This window comes from Oncorhynchus mykiss, chromosome 3, assembly GCF_057628025.1.
Source record: "Oncorhynchus mykiss isolate SJ-2025 chromosome 3, ASM5762802v1, whole genome shotgun sequence".
Taxonomy (NCBI): Eukaryota; Metazoa; Chordata; class Actinopteri; order Salmoniformes; family Salmonidae; genus Oncorhynchus; species Oncorhynchus mykiss.
In genome coordinates this window covers 17846104-17858191 of record NC_143024.1, presented here as the reverse complement: position 1 = coordinate 17858191, position 12088 = coordinate 17846104, and the positions used below count along the sequence as shown (strand labels likewise).

Sequence of the window (12088 nt, the reverse complement as noted above, 5' to 3'; positions counted from 1 at the left end):
CTAGTGGACTGACAAGATATAACAGCTTGTTACACATAGATGTAGAAGAGGTGGGGAAAAAAGAGAGAAAAGGGACATTTATCGTGGGTAAATTCTAGGACTGTCCTCACAATCATATACCTTGCTCACGAACCCGCCGCCCGTTTGGAATACGAAATAATGAATGTATTTACCCTATCTGGAGCATCAGCATTTGTGGGTTCGATTACAAGCTCAAAATGGCCAGAAACAAATAACTTTCTTCTGAAACTCGTCAGTCTATTTTTGTTCTGAGAAATGAAGGCTATTCCAAACGAGAAATTGCCAAGAAACTGAAGATCCTGTACAATGCTGTGTACTACTCCCTTCACCAGAATAAAAAGGAATGGGAGGCCCCGGTGCACAACTGAGCAAGAGCACATGTACATTAGAGTGTCTAATTTGAGAAACAGATGCCTCACAAGTCCTCAACTGGCAGCTTCATTAAATAGTACCCGCAAAACACCAGTCTCAACATCAACAGTGAAGAGGTGACTCCGGGATGCTGGCCTTCTAGGCAGAGTTGCAAAGACAAACCATATCTCAGACCAGCCAATAAAAATAAAAGATTAAGATGGAAAAAAGAACACAGACACTTGACAAAGGAACTCTGCCTAGAAGGCCAGCATCCCGGAGTCGCCTCTTCACTGTTGACGTTGAGACTGGTGTTTTGCGGGTACTATTTAATGAAGCTGCCAGTTGAGGACTTGTGAGGCGTCTGTCTCTCAAACTAGACACTAATGTAAATGTGCTCTTGCTCAGTTGTGCCTCCCATAATTTCTAGCGTTGAAAGATTCCAAGAGCATAGTGGTCTCCATCATTGGGAAATAGAAAACATTTGGAACTACCCAGACTCTGTCTAGAGCTGGCCGTCCAACCAAACTAAGCAACTGGGCAAGAATGACAGGGAGGTGACCAAAAACAGCACTACATAATGACCACTGACAGACTACAGAGTTCATTGGTTGAGATGGGAGAGCCTGCCAGAAGGACAAGAGTCTCCACAGCACTTCACCAATCTGGGTTTTATGGGAGTAGCCAGATGGAAGCCACTCCTGATTTTAAGAAAGGCACAACACTAGGCCTGGATTTTGCAAAAAGGCAAGTGAAATACAGAGCATAAATCACACAATTCTGTGGTCTGATGAGGCAAAAATTGAACTTTACTCTTTGGCCTGAATGCAAAGCGCTGTCTGGAGAACTAGACACAGCTAGTTCATCACCAGTCTAACACCATCCCTACCGTGAAGCATTGTGGTGGCAGCATCATGCTATGGGGATGTTTTTCAGCCGCAGGGACCGAGAGACTGGTAAAGACAGATTGAACAATGAATGGAGCCAAATCCTTGATGAGAACCTACTTCAGAGTGCAATCGACCTTAGATTGGGGCGAAGATGTACATTCCAACAGGACAATGACCAAGTATACAGCCAAAGCAAAGCTGGAAAGGCTTCAGAACAATAATGTGAAATTCCTTGAGTGGCCCAGCCAAATCCCAGACTTTAATCCCATTGAAAATCTGTGGAAAAAGACACAGCCTCTCCCCATCTAATTAAACAGTTTGAGATAATCCCCAAATCCAGATGTGCAAAACTCATGTCATATCCAAGACAAAAAAAACTGTAATTGCCACCAAAGTTGCTTCTACAAAGTATTGACTCGGAGGGTGTGAATACTTATGTAAATGGTTTATTAAACATTTTCACTTTGTCATTAGGGGGTAGTGTGTAGATGGGTGAATTCAGTCTGCAACAACAAAATGTGGAATAAATCAAGGGGTACAAATATTTTCTTAAGGCACTATAAATCAGATTCAGTTTGCAGTCCAATCGAAGCGCGGCTTAATCCCGCAAACTCACCTTAGTATTTCACGTGCGCCATCGTGCATACATTTATTTTGTCCCCCTGCAACAAAAGCGATCACGACACACAGTTTAAAATATCAAAACAAACTCTGAATTTATGACATTAATTTGGGGACAGGTCGAAAAGCATTTAACATTTATGGCAATTTAGCTTGCACTTATTAGCTAATTTGTCCTATTTAGCTAGCTTGTAGTTGCTAGCTAATTTGTCCTGGGATATAAACATTAGGTTGTTCTTTTACCTGAAATGCACTAGGTCCTCTACTCCGACAATTAATCTACACATAAAAATGGTCAACCGAATCGTTTCTAGTCATCTCTCCTCCTTCCAGGCTTTTTCATCGTTTAACTTACATGGTGATTGGCATCTAAACTTTCATAGTATTACCACGACAACCGGCAACAGTTCGTCTTTCAATCACCTACGTGGGTATAACCAATGAGAAGATGGCACGTGCGTACCTGCTTCTATAAACCAATGAGGAGATGGGAGAGGCAGGACTTGCAGCGCGATCTGCGTCAGAAATAGGAATGACTTCTATTTTAGCCCTTGGCAACGCAGATGCTCGTTGACGACTGCGAGCAGTGTGGGTGCAATAATTCTATAACAGAGATTTCTAAATGTATTTTGCAACGCTCGCGAGCGGTGTGGTCAGCCTATCATGGTGTATGTAGCACTGCTCATGACATTTCCCCAGTAATCTGACTGCCAAGGCCCGGAAAAGACACTGTGAATGTGTTAAATGGTGATCTTCTTACACTTCACACGACTTTGCTTATTCATTCTTCCATGGTTATCTAACTCCGACTGAGACTTCTCTTATATATATTTGTATCTTTACATTAATGGAATATGATATTTAATAATGATTAAAGTGTTAAGCTGGGGTGCAGTATTTCCGAGGCCCATATGTTGCTAGTACCTGGGTTGAAAAATCTGATACTGGTGCATTCAAAACTAGATCCTGGTGCATTACCTGCCATTAGCGTATATGAAACATCACACAAACTAGGTGTGATCAGTGGTGATCATGACACCATATAGAGTACAGAAACGGCAGTTTAGGGCAACGTTACACATTTCATGTGCAATGTGTTGAACCATAACTGTGTAGGTGTGTCCAAACTTCTGACTGATACTGTACACTACCACTCAAAAGTTGGGACACAACTACTAATTCAAGGGTTTACATTGTAGAATAGTGTAGACATCAAAACTATGAAATAACACATATGGAATCATGTAGTAACCAAAAGAATAGTTTAACAAATCTAAATATATTTTAGATTCTTCAATCAGGTTCTGGGAATCCAAAAATGTTCTAAATTCAAAGACAGAACATGAGGATAACAAATTCTAGCAGCGGTCTAAGGCACTGCATCTCAGTGCTAGAGGTGTCACTACAGACCCTGGTTCGATTCCAGGCTGTATCACAACCGGCCATGATTGGGAGTCCCACAGTGTCGTTAGGGTTTGGCTGGGGTAAGCCGTCATTGTAAATAAGAATTTGTTCTTGACTGACTTGCCTAGTTAAATAAAGGTTCCATTTTTTAAAAGTCATATTCACTAAGAACAAATCAGAAGCAAACGGGCCAAAACGGCGAGGCAGTACCTGAACTTGTCCAATAACAAACGCTTGTTTTCATTTTCGGTTACAAAATGTTTTGGTACAGTGTGCACTAATGAATACAGCCTTTGTCTCTCTGTCCCCCCATCTCTCCAACAACAGTGCCTGCAGAAGTCTCTCCTGTAGGCCTCTGCTAGTGACTCCCTCCACTTCCTCTCCCCCCTCCTCTCCCTGGCCCCCTCCCTTTACTACTCCCCATCTTCTTCTCCGCCACTGGGTCAAAGTCAGAGTCACTCTCTCGCTGCCTCTCCTCCTCCTCCTCTTCAGGATCATCATTGCACTGGCGTTTCCTCTTCCTCGGTTTCTCCTCCACTCTCTTTGCTCCCTGTCCTCCTGCCCACATCTCCCACTCAGTCATAAAGGTAAGCTCTACCTGCTGCCGAGGCTTCCTCGATTTCACCTCCCCTCCCTCCTGCCCAGTCCTGCCATCTGTTTCCCTGCTCCCCCCCTGTCCCCCAACTTCTGTGCCTCCATCAGGGTCCAGCCCTGAGTCTGGGCTGTGGTAGCGTCTGACGTGGTTCTTGAGGCTGACGTTGTGGTTGAAGCTCTTGTCGCAGCGCTGGCATTGGAAGGGCCTCTCCCCAGTGTGGACGCGCAGGTGGGACTTCAGCTGGCTGAGCTGGGCAAAGGCACGCTGGCACACCTGACACACAGGGAAGGGCAACATGGACCATGTAAATACAATACTTTGGATTTAAATAAAAATGTAACGTTTTTATTTTATTTACAGTAAATAGCCCTCTTCAAAATAAGTAATTGAAACTGACACTTCAGTTGAATGTAATTGAAACCCTGCCCCTCCCTCCAGACCTGGCACTTGAAGGGCTTGTCGTCACTGTGGGACAGTGCGTGCCTCTCCAGGAGGTGACCCTTGTTGAATTCCTTGTAACATGTGTGACAGATGTGTCTCTTGGACTCGTGCTCTCTGAGATGGCGATTCCGTATGAGGATGTTGTCAAAGCTCAGTGGGCACTCTGAGCAGCTGTAGCATCTGTGACCTTTTAATCTTTTGAATCTGTGGGTCTTCTCGTGGGTCAGCTTGTCTGGCCGTGTCCTGAAGGATTGGAGGCAGAACTTACAGGGAAACTTAAGGTCCTGACGGTGTAGCCTCCGGTGCTGCTTGAGGCCCAGTTCACTCGCACAACCCTGCCCACAGTCTGGACAGCGGACCATGAACTTGTGTTCACACTTATGGTGTTTCAGCCTGGTGGTGTACAGGACGCCACATTCAGGACAGAGGACCATGTGGTGTTTTTTAGAGTATTTGAATTTCTGCCGGATGCTGACAAGGTCCCCGGAGCCCAGTTCTCCAGCAGCACCGCTGAACGACTCCTGGTCCTGCTGGTCTCTCTGGGGTGATGATGAAGGTGATCCATCAGAGTCTTCAGCAGACTCATCCAAACCAGTCCCTCCTGTAGGCTGCTGCAATTGCCTTCCTCTGCATCTCCCTTTCCCCCTTCCCCTTCCCCTTCCCCTGCCTCTCCCTCTCCCTCTACTACTCGTTGGTTTCTCCTCTTCTGGGTCAAATTCAGAGTCACTCTCTCCCAGTCTCTCTTCCTCAGTTTCTGGGTCAAATTCAGAGCCACTCTCTGTCTGTCTATCTTCCTCATCTGTCTCTTCACCCTCCATCTCACACACATCACCCTCCCCCTCACACCCATCTGCAGCGACCTCAGTCTTCTCTCCTCTGTCTATCTGAGAGGTTGGGCTTTCAGAGTCCTCAGGCTCTATAGAGTATATTGTCACCTCAATAGAGGCCCGCTGCTCAGCACCATTCTCCGGTTGTTCACCTCCTAGGAACTTTCCCTTTCTCTCCTCTCCTTCCTCATTCTCCTGTGAGGACAGGCCATTGTCCTCCTGGCTTCGTGCACAGTCCATCTCACTGTCCAACACCACCTTAGTCACTTTCTTTCTCTCCTCTGTTCCTTTGTTCCCCTCATTTTTCCCCCTCACCAGGGACATGCCACTTCCTCCTGGTCTTGGTGGCTGGTCTACAGTCACCTCCATCTCCAAAGAGCCAGTCAGATCCAGAGCCTCATCTCTGTCCTCCGATGGCAAGTCCCCATCTCGGTTCTCAGACGGCGAGGCTCCATCTGTGTCCTCAGATGGCAGGGCCACCTGCATATCAACCTACTTAGCGAAGGAAAACACCAGTATTATTGGAGTGACAGTTCTGTATATAAAAAAAGAAATAACTAGAGATACCACAGAATACAAACAACTGAAGTTAGTTACCTCACAATATCAACTGTTAATCCTTAAATACCCACCTGAATATTCTGTGGCTCGTCCCCATTTCCTTTGAGCATTGTCTGGACAGTAGATGCGTTGCTTGCCCATGTCCTGCGGTGGTTGCAGCTCTGGCAGTGTTGGGTCACAGAGAGGCATGTCCTGTCTCCCTGCGTCTGGATCACACTCTCACGCCTGCACTGCTCACACCGCTGAAACAGCTGCAGCAGGCAGTCGATGTTCACGATTATATCTTCTGGGGAGGGAGGGGGGGCAGCAGGTTGTGGAAGGGGGGCAGCTAACCTGGGTCAAAAAAATAAATAAAAGAGCGGGTGATTTCCTGCCACTATCGGCTCTTGCCAATTCATACTCATTAGCAATTGTATCTTCTAGGAACATGCGTTGATGAAACATTTCAATAAGAGTCCCCTTATTGGTCGGTATGTACTTCCAAAAAAAGGTCTAAATAAAAATGCCTCTTTGGCACCTCCAATGTATTAAAGAGCCACTGAACACAGATTGGTTATTTTTCTGCTGCTTATTAGAAAAACAAGATTTCAGTCTTGGAGGTGTGTTTCCTGACCGATTCTACGTTTGGTTAATGATGTTTGTCCCCCATGAGACACTGTAGACACAGAAGCCTATTGTGCTTCCTCAAAAATCCCCAGAATTGAATCTTAGTTAACTCAATAGATTTTTTTTTTTTTAAATTTATTTTTATTTCACCTTTATTTAACCAGGTAGGCTAGTTGAGAACAAGTTCTCATTTGCAACTGCGACCTGGCCAAGATAAGGCATAGCAGTGTGAACAGACAACACAGAGTTACACATGGAGTAAACAATTAACAAGTCAATAACACAGTAGAAAAAAAGGGGAGTCTATATACATTGTGTGCAAAAGGCATGAGAAGGTAGGCGAATAATTACAATTATGCAGATTAACACTGGAGTGATAAATGATCAGATGGTCATGTACAGGTAGAGATATTGGTGTGCAAAAGAGCAGAAAAATAAATAAATAAAAACAGTATGGGGATGAGGTAGGTGAAAATGGGTGGGCTATTTACCAATAGACTATGTACAGCTGCAGCGATCGGTTAGCTGCTCAGATAGCAGATGTTTGAAGTTGGTGAGGGAGATAAAAGGCTCCAACTTCAGCGATTTTTGCAATTCGTTCCAGTCACAGGCAGCAGAGAACTGGAACGAAAGGCGGCCAAATGAGGTGTTGGCTTTAGGGATGATCAGTGAGATACAACTGCTGGAGCGCGTGCTACGGATGGGTGTTGCCATCGTAACCAGTGAACTGAGATAAGGCGGAGCTTTACCTAGCATGGACTTGTAGATGACCTGGAGCCAGTGGGTCTGGCGACGAATATGTAGCGAGGGCCAGCCGACTAGAGCATACAAGTCGCAGTGGTGGGTGGTATAAGGTGCTTTAGTGACAAAACGGATGGCACTGTGATAAACTGCATCCAGTTTGCTGAGTAGAGTGTTGGAAGCAATTTTGTAGATGACATCGCCGAAGTCGAGGATCGGTAGGACAGTCAGTTTTACTAGGGTAAGTTTGGCAGCGTGAGTGAAGGAGGCTTTGTTGCGGAATAGAAAGCCGACTCTTGATTTGATTTTCGATTGGAGATGTTTGATATGGGTCTGGAAGGAGAGTTTAGAGTCTAGCCAGACACCTAGGTACTTATAGATGTCCACATATTCAAGGTCGGAACCATCCAGGGTGGTGATGCTGGTCAGGCGTGCGGGTGCAGGCAGCGAACGGTTGAAAAGCATGCATTTGGTTTTACTAGATGTTTTTGTTTAGCATGTTTAAGTTGCGCAATTTTACATCTAACCAAAAAGGTGTTTGGTGCAGTATTTCTCAAGTAAAATAATGTGGGGCACCAAGGACTGAGTTTGGGAAACCCTGTCAGAGCTGCTGGACAGGTCTGAGTGAGTCAGTGAGGACCAGAGGGGTGTGTGTATGTTGAGCACAGTCTCGATGTCAACAGTGAAATGGCGACTCCGAGATGCTGGCCTTCTAGGCAGAGTTCCTTTGTCCAGTGTCTGTGTTCTTTTTCCCATCTTAATCTTTTATTTTTATTGGCCAGTCTGAGATATGTATTTTTCTTTGCAACTTTGCCTAGAAGGCCAGCATCCCAGAGTCGGCTCTTCATTGTTGACATTGAGACTGGTGCTTTGTGGGTACTATTTAATGAAGCTGCCAGTTGAGGACTTGTGAGGCGTCCATTTCTCAAACTAGAAACCCTAATGTACTTGTCCTCTTGCTCAGTTGTGCACCGGGGCCTCCCACTCCTCTTTCTATTCTGGTTAGAGCCAGTTTGCTCTGTTCTGTGAAGGGAGTATTACACAAAAAAATATGTAATACATTTACAAAAATGTCTAAAAACCTGTTTTTGCTTTGTGGGGTAGTGTGCAGATTGAGGGAAAAAACAAATGTAATCCATTTCAGAATAAGTCTGTAGGGTAACAAAATGTGGGGGAAGTAAAAGGGGTCTGAATACTTTCCCAATGTATAATATGATATATTACATGATTTCATTTAATCCTTGAATTGGTCTGAGCTGGTGCTGCTTATTTGATAAAACAATCTACAGCCGTGTCTGTTGCTCTACCCCCTTGAGGACTTGGACTGGCTGCTGGTGGGGGCCTTTCCTTTTTGATTGACGTATAGCCTAGCATGTCTGTGGTACAAGCTCAACATCGCCAGGTCATGTCTAGCTAGCTAGCTAAATTACAGTACATTCAGGTTAAACATTTATAGAAAGTACAAGTCAGATGCGCTAAAATGCAAGGAGCGACAGAATAAGAAAAATGTAATTTCATCCTGTGTTCCACCTACTTTTCGTCATTGTCCATTCCAACCGTTGCTAGCTCTAGCCTGACATTGGCTAATGAGGCAGGTGTTGATAGAAGCATGGACACGCAACCGTGGCAATGAAAAAAACAAAAAGAAACTGTTTGAATAAGGATGTGTACGTGCACTACTTCGCACACATCATACATTTATTTCTAATGGATGCTCATTGTTCCTTGTGTAGAGCTAAATTATTTTGGGGTGCACTGGAGACCCTGTACTGCTTTCTGACTTCTAGCCTTCCAAGGTTTAAAATACTGAAGAAGGAACAGGAAAACATGCAGCTGGATCTCTCGCTGTTCTCAAGCTGAAGAGCCTACTGGCCACAAGGTGGGCCTCCAGGAAACAGGCCACAGAAGTGAATATACAGAGCCTGCATGCAATCCTTGAACTCTGCTCTGAATAAATCACCATAACCATACTACACCAAATACTGCCTCTACAGCTGATGACCTGCTCTCAAAGATGAGCACATTTGAGTTTAAATTAATGTTGGTGTTTTGGAACAGTTTATTAAAGAAGACGTACATCCTTCCCATCAGCAGTGCCATCAGCAGTGTCATTGCCATCAGCAGTGCCAAGCAAAGTTTCAGCCGCCTGAAGCTCATCAAGAGATATTTGTGTGCTTTGTTGTTTTGTAGTTGTGACCTACTTTATCTTTGAATGTAGGCCTATGTCTGCTAAACGAGAGATTCATGCGTTGCGATGAATGGTTTTGATGAGTCTGGTGTTTGGTGCTGCTGACAACCTGCGGAGCTCTCCCGACCACTGCGCTTTGTAGAGCGACGTGTGCTGAAACATTCTATTGCGATTCACCGCCGACAGACAACCTGTGTCTGGCAAAGTGATACACTATCTGTATGTTTTATTGGAAATAGGCTTGCATGGCTCTCTATGTGATGATGTCCAATTTGTGTTTATGATAGCTGATATGGCCTCTCTTTTTTTCCCTTCTATGATTTGGTTAGAAGGGCCCGTTGAGAGCGCCCCGCCCCCTCTGTGCTGGGACTTGCTCCAAGCCTGGTTCTGGGACAATAGAAGTAGGCTATGCGCAAATGTGCACAACAGGCCTTTCTCTCAGCTTATGACCATTTGATCTGACCGAACCGTGCCACGAGTATGTCAACAGAATCAAGCCTTTAGACGTTAATTATCCTACATTATACTTGTCAAGCATGACTGGCGTTTGGCCTAAAGGGTGAATTCGGAAAGAGTGGAACATCATTTCAACTGGCACAGCTTAATCCTTACCCATTTATTTATTGGTCTGACATGAGAAAATCTAAACTATTGTTTAGATTGCAGAGAAACTACACGATCAAAATCACATCACTTTATTGGTGTGACATCAGAGGGGGGCAGAGCAAGCTTCAAACAGGAAGCTCACCCTGCAAAACACAAAAGTGGGACAGCATGGAGTAGCTAAAGTGGGATAGCATGGAGTAGCTAAAGTGGGATAGCATGGAGTAGCTAAAGTGGGATAGCATGGAGTAGCTAAAGTGGGATAGCATGGAGTAGCTAAAGTGGGATAGCATGGAGTAGCTAAAGTGGGACAGCATGTAGTAGCTAAAGTGGGATAGCATGGAGTAGCTAAAGTGGGATAGCATGGAGTAGCTAAAGTGGGATAGCATGGAGTAGCTAAAGTGGGATAGCATGGAGTAGCTAAAGTGGGATAGCATGGAGTAGCTAAAGTGGGATAGCATGGAGTAGCTAAAGTGGGACAGCATGTAGTAGCTAAAGTGGGATAGCATGGAGTAGCTAAAGTGGGATAGCATGGAGTAGCTAAAGTGGGACAGCTTGGAGTAGCTAAAGTGGGACAGCTTGGAGTAGCTAAAGTGGGACAGTATGGAGTAGCTAAAGTGGGACAGCATGGAGTAGCTAAAGTGGGACAGTATGGAGTAGCTAAAGTGGGACAGCATGGAGTAGCTAAAGTGGGATAGCATGGAGTAGCTAAAGTGGGACAGCATGGAGTAGCTAAAGTGGGACAGCATGGAGTAGCTAAAGTGGGACAGCATGAAGTAGCTAAAGTGGGACAGCATGGAGTAGCTAAAGTGGGACAGCAAGGAGTAGCTAAAGTGCGACAGCATGGAGTAGCTAAAGTGGGACAGCATGGAGTAGCTAAAGTGGGACAGCATGGAGTAGCTAAAGTGGGACAGTCTTATAGGCTTTTCCAATGGAGGAAAGATATCAAGTTTACATTAGGGGCCTCCTGTACTGGTTAGGTAGGGCTCTGATTATTGTAGTACTATATCCTGTTAATTTTTTTGTAGTATTGTTAATTGAGTGTATTCAGATAAAGTGGGAAACTTTTTGCATTTTGGAAACTAGGACACCATTATTATAGTCCTAATTGTACCCCAATGGGCTAATAGCCCGACACATTATCTATTTCAGGAATCTACACTTGTTTAATAATCATACAAAATGTTATTGTCATTGGGGTACAATTAGGACCATAATAATGTTGTCGCAGTTTATCTAAACTGCTGTCCAGGCTATCAAATGCGAGAAAAACATTTTTATTTGACTCCGTGTAGACAAAATGGGTGTGTCATGCATCCTGTTAATATATCAACAAAGAAATGTGTGTGTGATTTTAGAAACATCTTCAGGATTTCAGAAATGTATCATGTGTTGGGTTTATATGTTGGATAGATGTCGAAAGACGGAAAATGCAAGACGTGTCCCACTTTCTCCTCACGTACATTTTTTTGTCTAGTTTTCTGGCCTTGTGAGCGGGGTTTTGAGTAGTCATTGTTTTGGACATTTTAGGTAGACCTGGCAACCCTGCCAAACTGGTAGACTGCAGAAAAACAACCGAATTACCTGTCAAGCAAAAACAAAGCCACTTCGGCATCTGTAGGCATAGATTTCCCCTCCTTGAGGTTCCTCCATCTGGTAAAAGCTTCTCCGATATTAATCCGATTTCTGGATTTGTCCTTTAATTTTCTCCACTCAGAATCTCGATCGGGTTTCTTCTTCAGTGGTAAAAAGGGTGTAAAGATTATATTATTATTGGCCATGATTGGGCGGAATATAAATACTATTTAAAACTAAATCGAATGTATTAGGGACGGGTGTAAGGTTGGCTTTCCTTACAAATCTCTGCATTCCACCATTGTTTCCACCACGGAAATGACCTAATATTTACGTCTTCCCGGGCCCCCTTTCTTCAGTAGGGTTAAAGGGCGGTTGGCATCCAAACAGCGCATTACCGCCACCTACTGTGCTGGAGTGTGGGCCAGAAACAGAAAGGCGCTAAATCCTACCTGCCAGCCCTGTTTCTCTTGGGACACTGTCTGAATCCAAAATTACCCCCTTCCCTCGCCCCTCCATTTGCGAGTTCACACGCGCCTCCGACATTTACATAAGTGTCCCAAAACGGAGGGAGTGAAAATTATAGTTTCAAAATACTGGCAGTACTTCCACCTTCCTGATGGATGCTGTATTGACCAGGCAGGCAATGGGAGACAACTGAGTA

The 12088-nt window shown here is 44.6% G+C and overlaps 1 protein-coding gene across 3 annotated transcripts; it reads right to left on the bottom strand.

Annotated features, from left to right (window-relative positions):
• Window positions 1–1692: 1692 nt before the first annotated feature.
• Window positions 1693–11763, bottom strand: LOC110507805 (uncharacterized). 3 transcript variants are annotated; one of them, XM_021588084.3, is made up of 4 exons: window positions 11434–11763; window positions 5783–6044; window positions 4323–5642; window positions 1693–4155 (listed from the first exon to the last, which is right to left on the bottom strand). In XM_021588084.3, the coding sequence occupies exons 1-4, from the start codon at window positions 11628–11630 to the stop codon at window positions 3646–3648; spliced, it is 2289 nt and encodes a 762-aa protein (XP_021443759.3). In that variant the 5' UTR covers window positions 11631–11763; the 3' UTR covers window positions 1693–3645. The 3 variants fall into 3 exon arrangements, with proteins under 3 accessions (XP_021443759.3, XP_090079363.1, XP_021443777.3); XM_090223237.1 differs by having other exon boundaries at window positions 5466–5642; XM_021588102.3 differs by lacking the exon at window positions 11434–11763 and having other exon boundaries at window positions 4323–5645; window positions 5783–5910.
• Window positions 11764–12088: the final 325 nt, after the last annotated feature.

Bases quoted from the DNA above. Each gene is read 5' to 3' on its own strand.
- LOC110507805 (XM_021588084.3), bottom strand. From the start codon at position 11,630: ATGGCCAATAATAATATAATCTTTACACCCTTTTTACCACTGAAGAAG. The intron at 5,643-5,782 runs GTGGGTATTTAA...TTCGCTAAGTAG, and splicing joins ACGAGCCACAGAATATTCAG to GTTGATATGCAGGTGGCCCT. The intron at 4,156-4,322 runs GTCTGGAGGGAG...CCTGTGTGTCAG, and splicing joins ACAAGCCCTTCAAGTGCCAG to GTGTGCCAGCGTGCCTTTGC.